Below are 22,260 nucleotides of genomic sequence, written 5' to 3'. Positions count from 1 at the left end.
ATATCAAAAAAGGTACGCTGAGTCTATCGTGTGGGTGGGGGTGTTTTTTTAAGGGTTCAGCGATTGTGGTTGAGAGGTACCTGTTCCTTGGGGGTATATTTACACAGTGAGACCGAGGTCGGAGGCATATGGGAGAGAGAAGAGCTCTCCGACAGTGGCGACGGAGGCCTTGTTGCTTAGGAGGGATTTGGCAGCCTAGTAAGTCATTGTTAGTTGAATTGTCTACAGAAAGATTTCATTTGTCAGAATGGTAACTTACGGCCTTGACCTGAGCTTCAGTGACCTTCTCGATATCCTGGGCGTTAGCAGCAATGCTGAATGGCTTGCCACCATGGATGAGAGCAGAGCCAGTAGCCTCGCTTCCGGCGGTAAGGCTGGATCCGACGTCAAGGACACGGAATCTGGCGAGGGCAATGGCCTTCTTGATATCCTCGGCAGCAACGTTTCCAGCAGCGACGTTGTTCAGGGCATCAACGACGGACTTGGTGGCCTGGGAGACACGGTCGGCAGCCTGGCCGGAGACGGTGATGTGGAACAATCCAGCGTCACTGTAGGTGGACTGGCTAGTAGAGACCTTGACGCCGGGGATGGCCTCAGTGGCCTTGGCGAGGATGGAAGATCCGGTAGTCCATTTTATGCTGGACTCTCCGCCCAAGAGGGTTGCAAGAACGGCGAGCTCTGGCTTGTACCCAGAGGCACCGTAGGCGTTGGAGCCGGGGAAAGCAATGACAATGGCGTTTCCGGCCTGGCTGGCGATTCGCTGCTCTCCTCCAAAGTACTTGGTCTGCTGGCTGGAGGCGGGGGCGAAGGGACCGGAAGCAGTGGAGGTAGGAAGCTCATTGAAGAACTGGCCAATCCATTTGGATAGTTCAGCGGAGTTGGAGCCGCTGGAGACCACGGCAATGGATGGCTTGGTGTAGACACCTTCAGCGAAGGAGGCAATACCCTCAGCAGAGACGTACTTCTTCAATGGAGTAGCAGCTGGGATGGTGAGTGGGCTTCCGAGTCCCTGGTGGAAAGCAATGGTGTGTGCAGCATCAAGAGCTTGGGCCGATGGAGAAGCAGCAATGCTGTTCTGGGAAGCTTTGATAAGGTTGAAGACAAGTTCGTTGAGTTCGTGGGCTGATAAAACAATCAATCTTTAGTTATCCTATCTGAAACGGAGACAGAGACAAGACGAGCAATTGGGTTCCCTTACGGCAATACTTGGTCTGCGAGACAACTTCTCCCAAAAGTTCAGCGTAGTATGGGAGATCGTTGTTGAGGAAGCGGGCAGAGAGCACAAGGTTCTCTCTTGATCGGTAGCAAGAAAGCTGGCCTCCTAGAAGTTCGTTCTCACGGGTGATTCGTAGGGCCGAACGCTTGAGAGTAGACTGCAATTGGGATCCAATCCATCAGCCAATGCCTCCAAAATGAAAAGTAAACGGTATAACCCTTCCGGTTGATAGAGAATGGGCCCATTCCTGGAGGCTCTGGCTCACCTTGAATGCAAATTTCTCCAGGGCCTCAGAGTAACCGGGCAATGGCTCGTATCTGGAACCAGCCTTAGCAACGACGGTAAGGGTGGTAGTTGGCCCCTGGACCTCTCTGCTGGCAACCTTCACACCAGCACTCTCGCTGGCCTCAAACTCGAGACCAGCGTGCGATGCCATGCCTCGTACGGTGGTCTGTTGATAGGAGCCATTGCGCCAGACGCGCGCGGCGGTCCGGCCGAGGGAAGCTCGCGGAAGCATCATTGCCTTCTGTATCGATAATGAGTACAGCCGGAAGAGGGAGAAACGAGCGGGCTGAAGCCGGGGGATGGTGGTTCTGATCTGGCTGTCTTGATCTTGATATACCAGAGAGAGTGAAGAAGTCGACGTTCGCCTTTCTGGGCCAAAAAAAGCTTCCGGTCACTCACGAAATGGGCCAAATGCGGACACTCTGATTGGTCAACTTGACGACAGTCTTAAAAGTCACGTGGAGGGTGCTTTTTCGTATCACGTGATGGTTGTCCCGCTTATTGAAAGAAGAAGAAAATAGGAAGAAAAGGACGAAGAAAGTCGAAAAGAGGACGAAGAAGACAAGAGAAACGGAAGAAAAGGGCAGAAGACGAAGAAGGGAGGCTGCGCTCGGAGTGTGACATGCGTGGAATGCTGATGACTATTCATTCGTGACCTTTGCGAGCTTCTAGAGTGGCATCTCTCTAGAAGTCACAGTCATATATAAAAAAAGATGTCGCAGGTAAGAGAAGCTCTCTCAGACTCAATGGACGAGGGATAACGAACGCTGACGAGGATGATAGTATGCCGCGGAGCTATGTACGCTTCTGATTGCAGATAATTTCGGAGAACTATACTCTGTATGCGCCTGGTCTTGACGGAATGGGGCAAATAGTGTGCGTGTGACTGATATCTGGATGTATAGTTGATATTCTCCTACCTTGTCCAGCATGGACGACAACCGCTTATGAGAATAGTCCATAACACAAATCTTTCGCCTCGACAAGTGAAACACGGCTTAGCCATTCTCATCCAGCAACAGCTTATCTTCCACTATACCGGCTTCGAGGACGGCGTATCATACTACCAAGCGAATTGGCGGGCCGCATACCTACTAGTACGGTCCGGGAGTATCTTGCAATTGACAAGGGAGCGGCTGGGTGATTATGCGGCAAAAGTGGTTTCGGCGATTCTCTCTCTGGGACATGTCAAAATAAGCCACCTTGAGAGCCTACCAGAGCTTCAGCCGACTCCTTTACGAAATGGATCCCATCAACACAACGGTGTGAACGGCGATCACTCTCTGGAGAATGGAGACGAGGAAACTATGGGGAACGGCGTGGATGACGGTGTGAACGGAGACACTGGGGCCTATGCTAATGCGACTGGGGAGGGGACTTCCCGGCTCGGTCCTACACTCCGAGAGCTTGCCGCGTACGGTTACATTATGCGTGTGAAGGACGTCCATTTTCAATCGCCCTCTGATTTACTGGAATCGGCGAGGAGAGCCGTCAAGGCTAGTGGTGAAACCGAAGGGCTAAAAGGGAAAAAGCTTGACGAGAAAATTGAGGAAAAGGCGGAAATTATGCTTCAGGAATGGATGGATGGAACCGTTGCTTATGGCCTGATTCCTCGAAATATCACCAGGGGTATGAGAAGACGAGCAGCAAACGGGGACTCAGAGGGTCCACGCAAGCGACCTAAGCTTGATGAAGCAGTCGAAACAGACAACTATGACATTTCAGAAGATGAGGACGATGATGATGGCGATATGACATTGGATGTAAGTGCGATATTACCTCCTTACACTTAAAGTCTCAAAGCTAACATCGGCCGACAGAGTAATATGGTTATCCGGATCAATTACGAGCAATTCAATGTTGCTCTCCGCAGCCAAAGACTAATCAAGTTGGCAGACCAAGAAACCTCACCTGTCACTTCTCAGGTATACGAAATACTACTATCTAGGATCGAGCTTAAAACTCGAAAATGCCGCCAGCAGGATGGGCCTGTCCTAGAAGGAGAGGAAGGACAGCATTATTCCGTACCAATTCCCTTACATACAATAGTCAACGATCTCGACCCTAATCTGGATCTTCTAAGCAGCGTTGCCGGTATGTCCGCAACAAAGCCTAAGCAGAATGGTTTAGAGAATGGCCATGGAGAGGATGACGAGGATGAGGATGAGGATGACTTTGATGAAGAGGATGGTGAAGGGAATCCGCAATCCAAAACTCAAAGCCGTGTTTTCCAAGTCGCACAGCATCTTTCTTTACTCGCTTCTGAGCCCTATCACTTTTCAACGCGGAGAATGGATTCGGGTATCATCACATGGGCCGTGGAGTTCAGACATCTTGCTCGAAAACTACGACATCTTGAAATTGAACGGCTCGTTGAATCTCGATATGGCACTGTTGCTGTACGAGTTCTTCGTGTGCTAGCTGACAAGGGAAGGTTGGATGAGAAACGCCTGCAAGAAATAAGTCTGATGCCCTCCAAGGATCTACGGCAAATACTAGCACGGCTGCAATCTGGGGGGTTTATCGATCTGCAAGAAGTGCCCCGAGATGCTCAACGTCAACCTTCCCGAACCATATACCTATGGTTCTACGACGCTGACCGAGTGGTTATGATGCTCGTTGAGGACACGTACAAGAGCATGGCCCGATGCCTTCAACGTCTAGCCTACGAAAGAGGCAAGCTCAAAACACTCATCGAAAAAGCTGAACGTTCCGACGTGAAGCGTAACATGGAGCGGTATCTCTCTGCCTCTGATATGGCCGCACTACAGGAATGGGAAGCCAAGGAGACCTTACTTCTAGGCGAAGTTGCAAGACTGGATGAGCTTGTTGCTGTCTTGAGGGACTACTAAAGGCTCCATCCCTGGGTCTCTTGTGTATTTGTTACTCTTCTGCCCTGTTTGGTAGATCTCTCCCCAGGGCTTTAGGGAGGCTTTTTGTACCTGTGACGGCAGCGTTTGGACCCTGCCTAGGTCCTACTTGATACGATATAATGATGGATATCTTACTTGTTATATTACTTTTTATCATATCTGGAATGCATGTATATTATGTGCTATCAGTCACGCAGCTATGTTCCATGGTACATATAAATCTTAACCAAAACCTTCACACAATCTCTTAAGTCATAATTCTACTTTAATATTCTTATTTATATATTTGATAACCACTGTACTGTATTTCTTATATCGTTTTCTATTGTTGTCTTTTTGTGTTGGTTTAAATCCTCTTTGAAGCCTGTAACTCACCTGTAACTCAAGTGAGAGCCGCTAACCAGCCATGGTTGGGGCTCCTGCTTGCTTACCCCTTGCATCATCATCATCATCATGAACTCGGGCGACTCAGCACCAAGAAACGACTATTTCACGACTTCACGCACTTTTAGACGAGACCACGACCACGACCACGGCGCATCGAATAATGGGTCAATGAATTCACCTGCGAGTGGATATGGCAGGGGGCGCGAGGGGCGCGGAGGAGGATATGGCGGAGGGACCTATCTCGAATCGCCCTCACCTGGCGACTCGATGGAACAGCTGTCTCCCCAGATGTCCGTACGATCTCGAGGTCGCGATATAGACGATGGGCCTTCATGGGGTGGCCGTAGAGACGAAAGCCGACTTAGAGGAAGCGATAGACAGAGGCGGGAGGAGAATGCGAGGCAGAGGAGTGCCAGTCGCAGCGGACAGAGCGGACGGAGCGGACAAAGTGGACGGGAGATCAAAGGGGGGGAGGAGATCGATGGTATGCTCCCCATGAACCATTTGGCGGCGTCTGAAGGAAGGGTCTTGCTAATTACTTGTTGAAACTTGCTATCAGGCGTTGTTCAAGCTATCGAAGACGAATGGGACTTTATGGCAGACAGCGAATGCATTCCCGTCCAGGTTGGCCTACAGTTGATGGACACGAGTACCCTTGGCCGCGCAGATAAAGAGCCGGAGTTTATACAGATACATCAGCGGATTCAGCGTGCATTGCGCTCTGTGGTCAATGGTACGTGATATCCCTCCTCAATGCGCATGCGCAAGGCAGCCATGTTAACCACCCTTACAGAGCACCATCATGGCTTCAACAGCCTCCTCGGGACCTACCATAACATCCAGACAAACCTACAAAGCTCCCAGCACCAAATCCGGGCTCTCAAGTCCGCCCTTTTGGAAGCTAAAGCTGGCTTGCTTACCATGAAGCCGGAGTTGAAGGAACAGGCGATAGCATCACAATCGTACGATGAAATCTTACAGCTTTTCGAGCTGATCGAACATGCCCAGTCCCTCCCAGAGAAGTTAGAGGCGCGAATGTCGGATAAGAAATTCATCGCTGCAGTTGATATACTTATTGAAGGGACTACTCTGCTCCAACGTCCTGAACTTGCGGGTATAGGTTCCCTGGGGGACCTTCGGACATACTTCAGCAACCAAGAAACTTCTTTGACCGACATCCTTGTTGAAGAACTGCATGACCATCTATATCTGAAGTCCCCATACTGCTGTGATCGGTGGAAGCCCTCGTCTGACAGAGATGGTGCTTCGGCTGGTGGAAGTGGAACTTCTTGGGAGAAGCCATTTTATCAGTATCTGTCATCTTTGGACGCAACTACAGCATTTGTGGAAGACATATCTCGCAACCCAGAGACAGATACGTTTTATTACATCCACCTTCTTTTAGAAGCCCTTCATAAGATGGGGAACTTGAATGTTGTAGTTGATCGGATTGAGCAACGCCTTCCTGTTGAGCTTTATAGTGTTGTCGATAAAACAGGCGCTGAGGTGAATAACAGCCATCCAAAGTTTCAAAAGGATACTCGGAAGCCAGGAGTGGGTGCTGTCATCGATTCCACGTCAGGACGAAGACATCTATTGTCTGAATTCCTGTGGAATTTATACGCTAAGTTCGAGACAATTGCGGAGGGTCATCGTCTGCTGTATGAAGTTATCAGTGGAATTGTCAAGCGCGATACGCTTCCAAATGAGGTTCACTTGACTAGTAGCTTCCAAGAGCTATGGAAGCTATATCAAAGCGAAGTATGCACACCCCCTACCAAACTCGCAGCTCATAATACTTATGTGTATACAGATGCGATCACTACTTCACGATTACCTCTCCACAGATGGAGCCGAGTCTTTCAGAGCCACCACCAGAACAGCAGACGATGACTATGCCCAATCCTCTATCAAGCGTGATAAAACAAAGGTAAGCTATGGACTCCGTCTCAGAATCTTCCGTCAAAACCCCCGCTAATTGAATTTCAGAAACTCTTCAAAATGTCTGAAGTAGACCAAGCTGCTTCTGATTTGAAAGCAGAGCAAGACGAGCTCGCAGAGATTTTGAGAGCCTCCGTTCCTGGACTGGTGCCAAAATCACGACAGCTGTTCTCAACCAGCGATAACAACAATTCCAACCAACAAAGCTCAGGGACTGGCCATAAACTACTTATTGAGCCCAGTGTCTTTAACATCAGCTTGCTTCTACCTCCTGCTCTTTCCTTTATCCACAGGCTCAAGGAAATAGTCCCTCCAAGCTCCGACATTGCAGTTGGAGCTCTAACGTCCTTCCTGGATGAATTCCTGATAAACGTTTTTCAGCCCCAGCTTGATGAAGCTGTAAGCGAACTATGTGCCATCAATTTTATCTCTGTGGATGCCTACACTGAGGACCCTCAATGGGCCTTGCACTCTCCTCGACCAATCTTCAGAGTAAGTAACTCCAGTTTCCCACGGATTCCATTGACCAAATTATGATCTGACTGTTTTTTTCCAACACTTGAAGGGAACTATAAACTTCATGAATCTTATAAAAACATTTAGCCGGATGTTGGATAGTATACCCCATGATCAAGCTTTCACTCAATTGATAATCGACCAAATCATTACCTATTACGAAAAGTGCAGCGGATGGTATAAAGGTAAGCATATCAAGACTCTCTTTTTCTCGACTGTAGATGCTAATAATAGTTATGCAGCTCTTATGACCCGAATATCACCTAATCACCCTGGTGGTGTAGCCCTCAAGACTTCAGCGGCATTTGCAGATTCGCAGGAAATCCGCGATGTGGGACGAAAATTATGGGAAAGTTCCGCCAGCGAGAAGCAGGCATTAATTAACAGGGTGAGTGTTAAAATAAACCATTTGTGGAAGACAGACTCTAATTCTCTGTAGGAAATTGAACTTCTTATCTCTGCAACCAAAGAAACGTCGTTGAAAGGATATGATATGATAGCTGATCCAAAGATAGTTGGCTCATTGTCACTGCTCTATAATAGCATGGTAAGCGCCGACCGTGCCATCCACATTTGTATCATCTAACTCTTTTCTTTAGAACTGGCTATCTAGTAATCTCTCCAAATTGCGCCATATCACTCCCCATCAAACAGATTCAAGCCATGTCCAATCAAGACAGGTAGCGCCTACTCGACGCTGGACTCTAGAGACATCGATGCGACCAAAGCGGGGTGATCTGGAACGTCCTCTTCGCCTTCCTATGACGAAGGAGTCAGTTGTGGGTTTTGATGGTGCTATCAAGTCAATCCAAAATCTAGCCTTTACGGCTATTTTCGCCCTACATCTCGATATTCGGTGCGGGTCAATATACATGATATCCCGGGCATTGAAGGGCAAAAACGACGGACAGTCACAGGAGCCTAACAGGAATTCCTCAACCGAGAATAACTGGGCTTATATATTAACGGTCGAACCAACTTCTGCTTCTCCCATCGTGCTCGAATTAAACAACGACCTTATTTCGTTTGGTGCTAGAATGTCTACCTATCTGGGACCTAACGAATGCCGATATATCACATCCTGTCTTTCAAGGCTCATAGACCGTGCACTAGTGTCCAGCACTCGTTTTATTGGGGCAATGAACAGTTTCGGAGCGTTGAGACTCCAGCTCGATGTCCTTGTACTTCAACAGAACCTGAAGAATATCATCGTCGTTTCCCCAGCCCCCGTGTCGTCCAAGAGCAGTTTATCGTTGGACAAAGACGTTGCTGCATCCTTACCCGAAGTAGTTGCACTCCCACAAAGCGCCAAATTCTTGGACTGGTTCCTCGAAGGGCCTGGAAAATCATTACGAAATGCAAAAGAGGAAAGAGATAGGTTTAAGGAAATGGGTAGTCAGGTCTTGACTGAAGGCAACGGAGAACCGTTCACATTCGATGAGATGAAGGTTTTGATTGAGTTGTGTTACTCTGCTGCACTCAAAGGCCCTCAGGGACCTGAAGCGAGAGAGGAGTTCATGGCAGCTAAGCGTGGACTTGATGATTCTTTACTGAGGTTAAGTGAAGTTATGTGGGATGCCTAGAATATCTTCTAACAAGTTATTTATCTTTGTCTTCTTCGATCTTGTGTACATATACTGGCTAGATTTCATCTTGGTACAATGTGGTTTGGTGGAATCGGATATTGATCACAATCATGGCGTCTAAGATATCTCATTCAAGTCATTTAGTCATTCAAATTAAGGATTAGCCATACCCTACCACACTGGAACTAGTGTCTTCAGCCATCGATAAAGAGCCATTCCTTGCCTAAGAGTGGGAACCCCACTCCTTCCTTGAGCCATTACTACTGGGCCTAAACGAGCTGCAAACCATGCACGCTCTGCATAGTCCTTCGAAGCTGCTGCCCCAGTCACTCCAGCCCAGATGAACACCCTTGGAGCAACCTTGGACCATGCAGGAGTGTCCATTTTCTCCATAGCCACTTTAAGTTCCCGGGCATCAATTGGTATTGTGTCCTCAGTAGGAAAAATACCTTTATCATTAACTAGGTTCCAATGCAGCAATGCTGTCTGGCGGCAGCATTCATTTATGTAAAATTCGGTAGAGGATGAGTGCGAGGGGACGTCAACGGTAATATCCCTGCATAGAGATGAAAATTCATCCTGTAAATGGATGAGCTTCTGGAAGAAGGAAGCGTCTATAACGTCTTCCACAGATGCGCTGGGTAAGCTATCAATTAGAAGCATTGACTGCTGTACTAGTCCCAGAATACTGGCCGAACCTCGACCGGTAACTGATGGTATCTGTGCGGAAGCCTCCCAAGATATAGCATTTGATATGAGTGCCATTGGCGGGGGTGTAGGATTGGCGCCTTGGAATGACTGTTCAGTGCCATAGAGAAGGCAGTCCATAGCATCGCCTCTAGAGCAATTAGTACCACAAGAAATGGATATATGACCCTTATTGCTCAAGTACTTACACATAAATCAACTCCGCAAGTACACCATCCATGCCCAGGTTTTCAAGGCCACCTTTTATTTTTACCAGGTGATGTAGCCCGGTATTATGGGTGCTGGAGACGCATGTATTTCCAAGGAGAGCCTATGCAATATATATGAGCAAAATTGTCTGTTATTTAGAATCTATTGACGGTGGAAGATAGGCATTAATCACCTCAGTCTGGGCCAGAGTCATTGTAACGGCAATCAAGGCGTCCGTAACCTGCATATTAGCAGCTGCCAGTTGACTGCTTAGCAGTCTGAGAGTCTCCGTCTGGTGGTATAGAGTAATAACATTTCCGCTTTGCCCCCGGAGCAGGTCTAGATATGCAGATGCGGCGTATAGCGTAGCATGAAACATACATTCATCCATTAAGGCTGTTGTCATCCATATATTCTGCAGGCTGCTAAGTTGTGTGTCTCTTCGGGGCTGTATAGCTATAGACTCGCTATCTGTAAATAAGAATGAGACGCAGGTTTTAATAGTGGCTGAAAAGAGGCAAATGTACAGAGACTTACAAAATCGTAGCAGTTCAGGCATATACCACTGCGATTCAATAGGGTATATTTGGGGAAGCTCAATCTCCTGAATGGTTGGAGCAGTGACCAAGGCCGCAGCAATTTGCATATCCTGTTGCTGGGAAAATGCACAACTGTCCTTCGTTGCAATGACATTCTCGAGCACCCGAAGTCGTTCGCGTAGGGCTTTAAGCTGTGAATTTCGGCCAACCTTAGGGTATGAGCATCGGAGAAGTTGTCTGTCTTTGGTCAGTGTTGTCCGGAACAAGAAGCGCAAGTATTTGCCAATAATGGGTATTAACTCGGACCAGGAGCGCAGCGTACTTCCTACATAAGCTACATGTCGGCGATATTCTATCACATTTCTTCTTCCTTCGTCTGCAAGGTTCGCAGGCATTCAACGCTCTGACGGGCTGATCGGACTCGCTTGAGTCCACCCGGGGACTGTTCGAGATATCGCTCGAATCCATGTGCAGACTGTCAGAATAGGTCATTTTTCGATGGACCGAAGATAATTTCAGGGTGTACCTCTCACTATATATATACCCTCGGCCTCTCCACTCGCAACTAATGCGGTTTACACTTCGTACTGAGTGCTCCGTAGTTATTTATATTAGCCACCCAGTAAAGACGTGTTTGCGGGTCCGATAGATCGTGGATTTCGAGTGCGAGAAACTAAATCTCCATCAGACTAGTTATTCGGGTATAACATCGAGACGCAGAGCTTGTTTGAGACGAGGCATTGAAGCAATGCATAAACCTTTCCAATTGGTCGTGGACTGTGCTATATCGTGGCCCTGAGAAATGGCCAGCAGCGCGGCTGAAGGCCCAGAATGGAGGATCATCACGCCTCACAGCGCCATAACTAACTGGGGTATCAAGAATAAGCTAACTAACTACCTAGCTAAGCACTGCTAAGGTTAGGGGCCCTGGTTAGTTAGCTGAAGGATCCCGCAGGGCTGAGTTGGAGATTTTGGAATCATTTGGGTTGAAGCTTTTCAGCTCTGAGAATGACAAATAGTTAAATAACTAACCGCCTCTTATCACCCTGCTTGTAACTACTAAGGCCTGGATTAGCGTGGGAAGCAGGCATCCTTTAATTATCTCTTACTCTATTTTAGTCAATTCGTTCTGCTACGGAGAGCCTCAAGGACCAAAATTGATCAGCTGCAGCCTTGCAATTACCACTGCGGAATATGTCCGAGTTACTCGATGTTCCATTTGGGCTTCTTTCCTTTGATCAATTCGTTGCCGTGAGCCCGCACTGATTGGCGCAGGAGACGTGTTATATCTTCGACACAATCTAACCTGGAAGACCGACAGGAGAACTGGGACCCGGCATCATCACTATCAAAACATGAGCAGAAACGGGTGCTTGTCGAAAAGCGAATTGGGTTAGGGAAATATAACCGAAATGTACTGAGGCCTTCCCTTCTTGTTGATATTACGCTACCAAGGCACTCCTTATTAACCAAGGAACCATGCTTTTACAGGAATATTTCCTTCGAAAGCGAAAGGACCAGGAGGAATATCCCAATTATATTCCTCGGGACCTCTTTTCGGACTTCGAGCGTAACTGCGATGGACTACGTGGCGCTCTTTGGATTCGTACTTGGTAACTAAGGCTACAAGAACGACAAGGCTAGCCAAGATGCGGCGGATCTAGCTTACTAGCGACTGTGGAAGGCATCCATTTATGAAGGGGACGACTATCCACACGCTGATGAGTTTGATAACCCAACATCTATATTTGATAATAGAGAGGATTTTACTCTTCTTTATGAGGATGAAGATAAGGATAAAGCGGGGGATGAGGTAGAAGATGGACTTTATGTGGCTCCGGCTGATATAGTGCCGAGGTTTCTACTCCATATACTGATGCGTTATCCTAGTATACTGGACGGCGAGTCTGATAGTCCGCGGCGCCATAAGCCTTGTCCAGGGTACTTGCGAGATGGAGAGCTAGATAAAGATCAAGTACTCCTTGTTCTTGTTGCTGATCGAGAGGTATATGAGGATAGCTAGGTCCTATTTCTTATAATTAACCATCGGGGTGAGATTCTACCATTTAGAATTAAAGATAAGGCTAGTTGGGTGGTGCAACAACTTGCAAACTGGTCTGATAGCCAGCAGCTGGCTGAAGGACTACTGGAAGAGACACTTGAAGAGCTCTATGTTCGTGGTGGTGACGGCTGGGCAAGCAATGAACCAGTGAACTAGAAATATACTAGTTAGAGCAGGGGATTAGCTGGAATATTGGAGATTTATGTCATGGGAGCCTCATGGTTTATCTCAAACGCACTCAAACCATTTGTGCGCCAGTGCCTCATGGGCAGTAATTCTCTTTCCGGGGTCTAATTTTGTCATGGCGCAGATAAGACTCTTAAAGTCTTCATCAACATTCTTCCAAAGAGAAAAAGGTCTTCGCGGGTTCTCCTCGTTGAAACCGTCCCGAATGACTTCGAAAACTTGAACCCAAGGACTATCCCCAAGGTGTTTTAAGAGTCCGTCTATTCCGTCGTTATCTGCAAAGTATGAGATTTGGCGCTCAATTACAATGGACAGGGGGTGAACCCCATCGTCCAGCTCCTCTTCTCCAACGGCAAATATAACGCGTTTATATATGGCACAGATACACTATCCAATAGTTAAGAGAATGGCATATTCGGACCAGGGAAGTTATAAATAAATAGTCACTTACCACAAGAGCAAAGGAGAAAACATCAGACGATTTGTTCAAAGGCCCTGACGCATGGGCTTCAGGGCTCCTCCACATCTGGTTTCCTGCCTGCTTTCCAACAATCTGCGACCCAGGTGGGATATATGCTGCATCTTCAAGGTCTCCCAGCTGAACTCGATCAATAACAATATCCTTGCCGTGACCCTTCCAGTCAATGAAAATATTGTCCGCTTTGATATCTACAGCGGAATAAGTTCTCTGCGTACCACTCTGGGAAAGGAATTACGTACCCGTATGTACAATATCGCGGTCATGAAGCTCTGCAAGTCCACGAAGAGCATCCTTGAGAATCCTTTTTGTCATTTCAAGGGGCAAATCGTACTGAGCAATGCGTAGGAGATGACCCGTAAAGTACTCAAAAACGAACATAGATCTCCCAGGAAGAACATCTTGCGGAATTCGAACATGAGTCGCACCGAGTAGTCGATTGTTCAGGTCTTGAAGATCCTCGAAATTAACCGGGTGAATGTATTTCAGTATGAACTTTTGATCTCCCGCGCTAAGGAGGTAGTAAGTACAGGGTCAAGATCTTAGGATGTGGGCTGTATCGGCTCACGTAGCAAGACAGACCCTAAGTGGAGGGAATGTTTCTTCTTGCAGTGTTTTCTCAATCTTATAATCACGGCCGGATTTGCCGGTGTACTTTTCAGGGCCAACTGGAATAGTTGACACAGTGCTTGTTTGAAAACGACGGATGGTGTTCAGCCATACTGGCATGTAGTTCCAGGGGTTCGGCCTGCGGGTATAGAAATACGCCCTATTCTTGTAAGAGCGGGCAGCCAGTGAAGAAAAGGTACCAAGTTGTAGCATTGGAGGCGGATTACTTGGAAAACCGTTAATACGCATTGTAAACGGGTAGTTGAATGTTTTAAAAGGATCCCTGTAGTTATTATTAGGGGGATACTGCAACATTTTTTGGTCTGGAATGTCGCCTGGCCCAGGCTTCTAAATTCGCTCTTAGTGGGCGCCACTAGCAGGGATATAGCATTCGACGGTGTAAATATTTAAAATGCTTCCTTAAGAGCCTAACTATCAAGTTAGCCAGGGTACGTGTATGCAGCAGTGACAAATACTTAGTTGGCAGAGTACCAGGGAGCAATGCACAAGAAATTTGGAGGATAAAAAAAGAATAAAATAATAAATTCTATTTAGGCTACCAAGTCTGTCGTTCGTTATTCCCATCCATATTTCGTCCAGCAACCTACCAGCTAGTGGTGCGATCCAAAGTCTTTGGCACATTCAAAGCTGTCCGCTGAGTTCTTATCGCCTCCCTTGTACCGAGGGACCAAGGGGTAACGGCAGAGGTTTCGAGTGAAAGTGGTAGCGCCGTTTGCGTCGGTTGCAACAGCTGGCATCGTCTCTGGCGCCTCGCCCTTCTCAACCCATCTCTCCAAGACTTTCAATGTATCAATGGGAGCTGCTCCGTCATTAAGTCCAAGAGTGCCGCAGTGAGTGACTCCTGGAGCTAAGAATAGGCGGTAGTACTCGTCTACTTTGGAACCATCTCCCATTCGGCGTTCAACCTCTTGGCGGTATTTAATAGAAATATGAGGGTGGATAATTTGGTCCGCAAGGCCATGCCAGGTAAGGAGCTTTGTTCCGCTCTTTTTAAGCGCAGAGAGGTCACTATCAATCTCGATGATCTTACCAAACTCATCAACACCCTGTTTGAAAAGCTTGGGCACGTCGGCGTATGTGATGGTGGTAAGGTCAAAGTTCACGTCCTTTTTCAAGAAAGATCTGATCCACGAGGACGCAATCACAAAGGGAAAGATCTTCGGCACACCGTTCTCGATAGTGCTGTTGGCAAGTGCATCATAGTAGGCTCCTACGGGTAGGACATCCCAAGAAGTCCGTTTAGAGGTGGTTTTAGGGCCATCGAAAATCTTCTTCGCAACCCAGGCCTGAGCAAGGGTGATGGTAGTTGGCTCTCCTCCACAGTCTATTTTCTTACCGACCAGGGCGAATGGGTTGAACTCGCAATCGTCGAGGTTCGAAACAACGCCGTCCTTTACGCCGTCCAGTTTGTCACATGCAGCAATGCCAGCTTTTCTGAAAGCCTCAAAAACACATTGGGAGGGAAAAGTCTTCTTGGTCTGCATAACAACTTGTGGCCATTCAGTTGCAGCGAGTAGTTCAGGCCAGTAGATGGCCGGAGCACCGGCAAGAATACCATCAAAGTCATCCGGGTATTTCTGCGCTTCCACCATTCCCTGTCGACCACCATTAGAGCAACCGTAGAAGTAGGAATAGTTGGCTGGCTTCTTATAGTAACTCTCCGTCACGGCTTTTCCAACAATGGCCATGTCGTGGATTGACCGACTGGCAAAGTTCTCTAATAAGTCATAGTTGACAGTTCCATCTTCTTTTAAGGCCCATGTATCAGCGGACGCTGGGTCAACAGACACGCCGGCATCGGTTGAAGCAGACGAATATCCTTCGACGGCGGCTGGGCCCATAAGCAGAGCAAATTCTCCGGCAGCCCAACCTCCTCCTCCTGTTGCCTGGAATCGTCCGTTCCACTTATCAGGCAGGGGCAGCCATACTGAGACAACGACCTTGTCATTAACTCCCATATGTGTAAGAGTAACGTTAACACTGCAGACGTCAACAGTCGTATTCAGTTTTGACGGCGAAGGTGGGAATGGAGGGACGTCAACCGTGAGTTCCACGCCCATCACAGACAGGACTTCGGCTCCTGGAACTTGAGGAGGCTGTATCGAAGCACAGTCATGATTTGCACGGACCTGGACTGATGCCGCAGAGCTAAAGACTGTGGCAAGCGGAAGAACGCTTAACAAGAGTGGTAATTTAAACATGATGGGTAAAGGATATAGCAAGTAATTCATAGGTATGTAGGTTTGTTGATCTCATTCAACATCGCAACGAAATGGACTCTGAGGCCTTCTTTATATATCTTGCTCAAGCCAATGCATAAAACGTAATGAATCCTCGTACTCAAAGCTAGCCTCTTGCTTTTCGGGGGCACTTATCCGATCCATGTAAGGTGACACGAACGGAGCGCAACAAGACTTGTCAAATGGGCGGACAGATCCATTGAATCCCTGCGTGGCCATGGCTGTGACCCCCCAGCCTTCAAGTAGATAAATACGCAGAGGTCCCTGGCTTGCTCTATGTGTTCTCGAAGGATGTGCTGATCCTAACCTTAGTGCTGATGTATATAATGTGGCTGTTCAAGGGAATAAACAAGGGTCCACCACTGAAGGATCTCCCGGAAGAACCCTGTCCGACAGCCACTCAAGAGTTTTTCCTTATGCCATTTGCCTTGACTTTCTGCAGTTTGGAGTGCTGCGGGAAGTCGATTTGGTGCGATGCATCGCTCCAGTGGAGCACAAGTAAGACCCCTGGTCCCGGATGCGGAGTCCTGAATGAGCAAATCGCTGCGACGGCTGCTTCGGGAGATGGCTAGGGAGGGCGGCATTAGAGTAACCCGACGACGGGGAAAAGCCCGACCATCTTTGTCAACCAGCAGCGTAACGGCGCGTCGTCTTCTATGACGGGGATAATGACCTGTACTTTGGTTATGAGAAGAAAACGCCTGTCCAGAAGGGTACTCTTCCACCGCAGCCTGAGGGCGGTCCTTAAGCGAAAGGAGATCCATCTTGGTTCAGTATCATCCATCGTTGTATCCCGCAACCAAAGCTTTCAGTCCACAGCAAACTTGCCTTTAGGTATAACCGCAACGTCTTTGTCCAATGCCTTCATGTTGTTGTTAACTATTTTGTTGTTTTGCTTGAAGGTTAGTAATAGTTACACAAAGCAGTCGTAATTGGTAGACTCTCTGCGGGAGAAGCTGCGTCTGGCGCTTGTCGAGTCGACGACGTCATAGTAAACAACTAACTAGTAAGTAACTAGTCGACCACGCAAAGAATCAATGACGCAAAGGCCGAGAGCGATGCTATATAATACTTCTTCTTACACGGAAGGAAGCATCGAGGATGAAGAAAACACAAACAAGTCCCTCAGTTAAAGAAGGTCTGGTTAGCCAAAGTTGCAGCAATCCTAGTCCCAGCGAGCAAAATGTCGCGACCAATATATTCAATCACAGACACCGTCCCTCTGCCAAATTCGACGGTGCGGATACCACGGCTCGGATTTGGTACTTGCAATTCCCCCACAAACCTGACTGAAAAGTCCTGCTTGAGCGCTATTCGAGCCGGATACCGCTCTATAGACACTCTTCAAATCCATCGCCACGAAGCAGAAATCGGTCGGGCAGTGCGCAGCTGCGGCGTTGATCGAAAGGATCTTTTTCTGACGATCAAAGTCCGGCTCCTTGTTGACGGGGCAGGCGGGGCCTATGACTTCCTGGTGGAGAGCGTGGAGAAGCTCAGCGGGAAAGGCGGATACGTTGACATGATGATGATACACTGGCCTCATTTCGATGATATGCAGAGAAGGAGTGTATGGTTGACGTTGGAGTACATGCTAGAAAAAGGATTCACGAAAGCCATCGGCGTGTGCAACTACTCGGTGGAGCAACTCGAAGAGATGAGGAGCTATGCAGATATATGGCCGCCACACTTTGTCCAACTTGAGGTGAGCTTGGTGCCACATCTACATTCTTAAGGCAGACAGGAAATTGCTGACATTCATATTCGTAGCTGAACCCATGGTCCCAGTACAGTTCTATAGTGGAATACTGTAAGATGCATGACATCGTGGTCGGGGCCTACTGTTCGCTGACCGAAAACACGATGTCTACCCATCCGGTTCTGCTTAGGTTGGCAGAGAAATATAACAAGACGGCCTCCCAGGTGTTGGTACGGTACTCGCTTCAAAAAGGCTATGTGCCATTTCCGAAGAGCGATAACCCGGACCATATCAAGGAAAATGCAGATGTTTTCGACTTTGACATTGTGGACGATGATATGGCTATCCTCGACAAGTTGGAAGGCCCCAACCCCCGAATCGACCCCAGTTAGAGACGATGTAAGGGAGCAAAGAAGTAGGCTTAGTTATCCATTCTTATCCATAAGGTATGAATTAATTGATTGAAGAGTCGGTCTTGACGGATTGACGTCTTCCTTTGACATAACAATCCATGCCAGACGTTGCCGGATAAACTGCTTGTTTATTGTAGACTTATCACTTGGCCCACAGTAATTCCCTAGAAAACCAGTTAGATCTGAGATGTATGTCAGGTAGTTGTCCGGGGGCAGTACCTTGATCATCAAAGAGGGCGCAAAGCACCATCAAAGCTGTTCCGACTGAGATATCTTTGCCATCTGTACACACTATAAGAAGGGAGAGGGTGGGATCAGCAGTTAAATGGCGGGATACAAAGCTTTCAACGTTCCCAAGGACCTTTCTTAGTTGTCGGCTTCCTAACTTCCCGGCAGGACAGCCGAGATTTAACCGTTTGACCGATTGTGGTTTCGATTCACTCGGATCGACGCTTCCAGCGCAATCGATGACCAAATCAAAAGATGACACTTCGTCACCAACACCACTTCGTTTCCCAATATACATGTTCTTGGTGGGGTTTATCAAGTATCGTCCATCAGTCGACGGTAACTTGCGTTCCTTTTCAATCAGTTCCTGGATAAGCTCGGGAAGCTCTGATTCCCCAGCAGCCATGAGTTGATCTTTATATTTCCAAAATACAGGAGGCGTGAGGCCGTGAGACCATCCCTCGCTATCGTCGCCTGCACCCTGTATATACCCGCCCTCTGACATCTCAGCGCCACGAACACATCGAGATGCCGAGCAGAGAACGAGTAAATGTGAATCGTCATGTTCGTCATTATCTGAGAAGTAGTCTCTGCTAGCCCAGACCAGACGAATAGGTTTCCCCAGTCTATCTTTTATTTTCTCTATATCCAAATTTAAAGTCTAGAAGCATAGGTTAGCTTGAGTATATGTGTTGGAAGGCATGGGCTTACTTTAAATGATTCTACGAAACCGTTTACTTTGCTTTCAATCTGTGACTCTTCTGATTCTCCAAGGTACGAGGGTGCAAACTGAACTGCATGGAAGGTAGGCTTGTCAGGATATAGCGTTCTATTCATTACCGCGCACCAGATTGGTATCGTTTTCCCTAGAGCGTCTGGCATGGCTAAATTGAATATAAGTCAGCATGAGAATGATATATCATTGATAATTCTGGAAAAGTATCGTACTTTTACCCCTTCTTGTCGAATCAACAATCACACATCTAATAAAGAATAAATACGTTAGGTAACTAAAAGGGTATATCTACGGTAAAGCCAACTTACCCTCCATGCTTCTTTAAAATATCTAAAACCTGCATATTCAGTCGCCTTAGACTAAAGTCCCACTGCCCCATATGACCATCTGTACTTTTGAAATAGGAGCTCCCAACCTTCTTGTCGGGTGGGATATACCAGCTTCCACATCTCTCGTTAGCAACAAGGGGTAAACCATAGTAGTCTGATGTCTCTTGGACAAAAATAGAGTCTGTCTCCATAGACTTTAGCCTATTTGTGATTGACAGAGCCGATCTCCGCAGGTCTGAGAGGAGGTGGGATATATTCTGAGACGCAGCTGGGAATTGGATGTCCGCTAAGGAAATTGGCTCCGACATTATAAGCAGTAGTTATATAAGATAATTATGAAATAAATAAAAATATTATTGATATACCGGGCGATGCACCTGTATATCGTAAATAGTCTCCTTAAATGGTCATGATGGCTGTCGTTGTAAATATGAGACGTTGTCTGTATTTCTCTCTTCCATCCCTGGCCAAAAAGGGCCCAGAGATGGTCATGTGATATAAAAATTTCCCGGCGGGCCACGACTCCACCGTTCGTCTTTTAGCTGCAGGTTCATGACGTTGACAAGCGATGAATATGAGAAGGGATGATGATTGCGAGTGCGTCGATATCCCCGATGGCCGAGCCAAACACTGTTGATATGTGGTATGCTGTACGCTGCAGATGAGACAACACTCCCAGCATCACAGGCAAGGGTGGACAAAGGTTGGCAACCGCCTTGGGGGAAAGATGACTTCTCCTATTTAGTTATCGATATAACTATCTGCACATCAAGTGTTGCAAATAGGACCAGCTAGACTATCATGCAGGATCAAGTACAGGAACAGGCATGAGATCGAGAATATCATGTCTAGGCTTGTCGACGGCCTGCTTTTGCCTGGTGGCTTGATTCTGAGCCTGCCCTGAATATGCACCTAACCTTCTGTGACCAAGCAAGCAAGAAAGTGATAGTTAATCTTTTTTAACTGACTATCTAAGTAGAGACTCTTTTGGGCCTGTGTACCTCACTAAAAACAGATTGTGCATACTTCTTCTGCAGTGACCGGTGGGATGTTCTCGTCTTACCGTATGCAGTGATAAGAAACAGCCACCAAGCAGAGTACCAGGTCAAGAGACCGGCAAGGGGCGTCTCAGGCTTCACGGGTGAGTCCCGAGACCACCGTGGTACACTGCTTAGGCTTTTGCTGCTGCTGTTGATGCCCGAGGTAGGTATCTCTCTTGTCTTGTCTTTATACTCCCTCGATACGGAGTATTTGGTCACTATGCTGGTTATTCTATGAAGACAGCCCTCTCCAACAACAACTTACTACACACACCTACAAGGCTGTCCTTCAGACCTCAAGAGAGGAGAGAAAGAGACCAAAGGCCTTCTTCTCTGCTGCTTGCTTGCTGCCTTGACCAGGCCCTGTTGCTGCTGCTGCTGCTGCTGTCGCCGCCGCCTCTACTTCCCCTGCTTCTCCCTCTACTTCATCCCACCTGCCCGGCCCCACCGAGCAGGACAGCCAGAAACGTGCCGCCGACTCCTACTTCTTCCTCTCCTCCTACTACTTATCTCCCTCTCCCTCCCTCTTCTTCTTTTTCTTCTCTTCTTTCCTTCTCACAACCACCACCAACAACAACATCACCGTCAACCTCCAACCTCCAATCGTCCCACTGCAAGCCTACATTCCTTCATCTACCATTCAAGGTCTACTTACCTCGCGGTAATCGTCATCATGCCTAAGGTAAGCAATTACTCTGCTCTATAAACAAACAGATAGACGACACGCAGCTAACCCTGATATACAGATCACCCACGTCCTCTTTGACTGTGACAACACCCTCGTCCTCTCCGAGGAGCTTGCTTTCGAGGCCTGTGCCGACATTGCCAACGAGATCCTGGAGAAGCATGACATTGAGAAACGTTATACCGGCGAACAGCTCATCGGCGAGTTCGTTGGCCAAAACTTCCGCGGCATGATGGTCTCCATCCAGAGCAAGTTTAACATCACCCTTACTCCCGAGGAGCTCGAGGCCTACGTTAAGGAGGAGGAGAACCGCGTCATTGCTAAACTTGAGGCCAAGGCCCAGCCCTGCGTTGGCGTCACTGAGGTCCTTGTCAAGATGTTCGCCGAGAAGAAGTATGGCATGGCTGTCGTCTCTTCCTCTGCTCTTCGACGCGTCAAGGCCTCCATCAAGAAGGTCGACCAGACCAAGTTCTTCCCTGAAGACCACATCTTCTCCGCTGCTACTTCTCTCGAAAAGCCTACCACCAAGCCTGACCCAGCCATCTACCTCCACTCGCTCAAAGTCCTTGGAAAGGAGGCATCCGAGTGTGTTGCTGTTGAGGACAGCAAGAGTGGTTGCCTCAGCGCTGTTCGAGCTAAAATCCCTGTTATCGCGTATGTTGGCAGCTACCCCACCACCGAGAAGCAGGATGAGATGGCCAAGCTCCTGCTCGACCAGGGAGCAAAGGTCGTCATGAGAGACTGGAGTGAATGGGATCAGTGCATCGAGAAGATTGAGAACCCAGAGAAGACAGACAGCTCCCTCTAGTCGTGTCCACCTGTTCTTCTTACTCTATCTCTGAGAGCCTGTGTTCTCCAAGACGAATTCGACGAACAACGACCCCTCATGTTCCACCTGTTTTCTCCTTCTCGGATGTTTTCTTTTTCCTCGTTTTGTCCCAATATTTTACTCCGTACCCGAAGCTGGGGCGTTAGTTAAACGTGCACACGCATATGTATGCCCGGCAGATCAAAGATCCATCGCCATGGCCAGATAGACCCCAGATAAATAAAGAACAAATCCACAGACATGTCTCGTTCAAAATAGCTTCAAATAAGTCTTCTTTCGTCCCTTGTCTACGGCTACTCCCGAGCCCTTCCACGTCACATGATAGAACCTTGAAAGCAGACCGTTAGACTGTGTGTTCAAACAGTAAAAATAATAATATAAGAACCACCACCCAAACTGCGGCCCAACTCGTTTCATACCCAGGAATTAACAGTCAACACACCGCACACTCGCACACTCACTGGATAT

General features: G+C 47.8%; 11 protein-coding genes across 11 annotated transcripts; 5 read left to right on the top strand and 6 right to left on the bottom strand.

Moving 5' to 3' along the window:
* Window positions 1-99: 99 nt before the first annotated feature.
* Window positions 100-1,736, bottom strand: MGYG_03775 (cytochrome b-c1 complex subunit 2; the record flags this gene model as incomplete). The annotated part of the gene is made up of 4 exons (XM_003173554.1): window positions 100-195; window positions 260-1,122; window positions 1,199-1,373; window positions 1,482-1,736. 4 exons carry the CDS (start codon window positions 1,734-1,736, stop codon window positions 100-102), a joined length of 1,389 nt encoding a protein of 462 aa, XP_003173602.1.
* A 478-nt stretch (window positions 1,737-2,214) lies between these two features.
* Window positions 2,215-4,353, top strand: MGYG_03774 (DNA-directed RNA polymerase III subunit RPC3; the record flags this gene model as incomplete). Its single annotated transcript, XM_003173553.1, has 4 exons — window positions 2,215-2,223; window positions 2,285-2,341; window positions 2,407-3,264; window positions 3,322-4,353. 4 exons carry the CDS (start codon window positions 2,215-2,217, stop codon window positions 4,351-4,353), a joined length of 1,956 nt encoding a protein of 651 aa, XP_003173601.1.
* A 474-nt stretch (window positions 4,354-4,827) lies between these two features.
* Window positions 4,828-8,801, top strand: MGYG_03773 (Sec8 exocyst complex component specific domain-containing protein; the record flags this gene model as incomplete). Its single annotated transcript, XM_003173552.1, has 9 exons — window positions 4,828-5,245; window positions 5,321-5,494; window positions 5,555-6,522; window positions 6,575-6,691; window positions 6,751-7,194; window positions 7,268-7,403; window positions 7,461-7,606; window positions 7,658-7,765; window positions 7,818-8,801. The coding sequence occupies 9 exons, from the start codon at window positions 4,828-4,830 to the stop codon at window positions 8,799-8,801; spliced, it is 3,495 nt and encodes a 1,164-aa protein (XP_003173600.1).
* A 174-nt stretch (window positions 8,802-8,975) lies between these two features.
* On the bottom strand, window positions 8,976-10,635 carry MGYG_03772 (hypothetical protein; the record flags this gene model as incomplete). The annotated part of the gene is made up of 4 exons (XM_003173551.1): window positions 8,976-9,642; window positions 9,701-9,822; window positions 9,895-10,172; window positions 10,239-10,635. 4 exons carry the CDS (start codon window positions 10,633-10,635, stop codon window positions 8,976-8,978), a joined length of 1,464 nt encoding a protein of 487 aa, XP_003173599.1.
* A 799-nt stretch (window positions 10,636-11,434) lies between these two features.
* On the top strand, window positions 11,435-12,458 carry MGYG_03771 (hypothetical protein; the record flags this gene model as incomplete). The annotated part of the gene is made up of 4 exons (XM_003173550.1): window positions 11,435-11,491; window positions 11,562-11,654; window positions 11,925-12,245; window positions 12,297-12,458. 4 exons carry the CDS (start codon window positions 11,435-11,437, stop codon window positions 12,456-12,458), a joined length of 633 nt encoding a protein of 210 aa, XP_003173598.1.
* Window positions 12,459-12,530: 72 nt separating this feature from the next.
* MGYG_03770 (serine/threonine protein kinase) lies at window positions 12,531-13,824 on the bottom strand (the record flags this gene model as incomplete). Its single annotated transcript, XM_003173549.1, has 4 exons — window positions 12,531-12,875; window positions 12,940-13,157; window positions 13,209-13,477; window positions 13,535-13,824. 4 exons carry the CDS (start codon window positions 13,822-13,824, stop codon window positions 12,531-12,533), a joined length of 1,122 nt encoding a protein of 373 aa, XP_003173597.1.
* A 362-nt stretch (window positions 13,825-14,186) lies between these two features.
* MGYG_03769 (feruloyl esterase B) lies at window positions 14,187-15,797 on the bottom strand (the record flags this gene model as incomplete). Its single annotated transcript, XM_003173548.1, has 1 exon — window positions 14,187-15,797. One exon carries the CDS (start codon window positions 15,795-15,797, stop codon window positions 14,187-14,189), a length of 1,611 nt encoding a protein of 536 aa, XP_003173596.1.
* Window positions 15,798-16,144: 347 nt separating this feature from the next.
* MGYG_03768 (hypothetical protein) lies at window positions 16,145-16,600 on the bottom strand (the record flags this gene model as incomplete). Its single annotated transcript, XM_003173547.1, has 1 exon — window positions 16,145-16,600. One exon carries the CDS (start codon window positions 16,598-16,600, stop codon window positions 16,145-16,147), a length of 456 nt encoding a protein of 151 aa, XP_003173595.1.
* Window positions 16,601-17,019: 419 nt separating this feature from the next.
* On the top strand, window positions 17,020-17,924 carry MGYG_03767 (2,5-diketo-D-gluconic acid reductase A; the record flags this gene model as incomplete). Its single annotated transcript, XM_003173546.1, has 2 exons — window positions 17,020-17,538; window positions 17,604-17,924. The coding sequence occupies 2 exons, from the start codon at window positions 17,020-17,022 to the stop codon at window positions 17,922-17,924; spliced, it is 840 nt and encodes a 279-aa protein (XP_003173594.1).
* Window positions 17,925-17,957: 33 nt separating this feature from the next.
* On the bottom strand, window positions 17,958-19,546 carry MGYG_03766 (tRNA '-O-ribosylphosphate transferase; the record flags this gene model as incomplete). Its single annotated transcript, XM_003173545.1, has 5 exons — window positions 17,958-18,109; window positions 18,165-18,834; window positions 18,885-19,057; window positions 19,122-19,156; window positions 19,218-19,546. The coding sequence occupies 5 exons, from the start codon at window positions 19,544-19,546 to the stop codon at window positions 17,958-17,960; spliced, it is 1,359 nt and encodes a 452-aa protein (XP_003173593.1).
* Window positions 19,547-20,951: 1,405 nt separating this feature from the next.
* Window positions 20,952-21,771, top strand: MGYG_03765 (hypothetical protein; the record flags this gene model as incomplete). Its single annotated transcript, XM_003173544.1, has 2 exons — window positions 20,952-20,975; window positions 21,025-21,771. 2 exons carry the CDS (start codon window positions 20,952-20,954, stop codon window positions 21,769-21,771), a joined length of 771 nt encoding a protein of 256 aa, XP_003173592.1.
* Between the last annotated feature and the right edge of the window lie 489 nt (window positions 21,772-22,260).

The sequence above is a fragment of the Nannizzia gypsea genome, genomic scaffold, assembly GCF_000150975.2.
Source record: "Nannizzia gypsea CBS 118893 supercont1.3 genomic scaffold, whole genome shotgun sequence".
In the NCBI taxonomy this organism is placed as follows: domain Eukaryota; kingdom Fungi; phylum Ascomycota; class Eurotiomycetes; order Onygenales; family Arthrodermataceae; genus Nannizzia; species Nannizzia gypsea.
The sequence above is the reverse complement of the archived record's forward strand: the minus strand, read 5'-3'. Positions and strand labels throughout refer to the sequence as shown.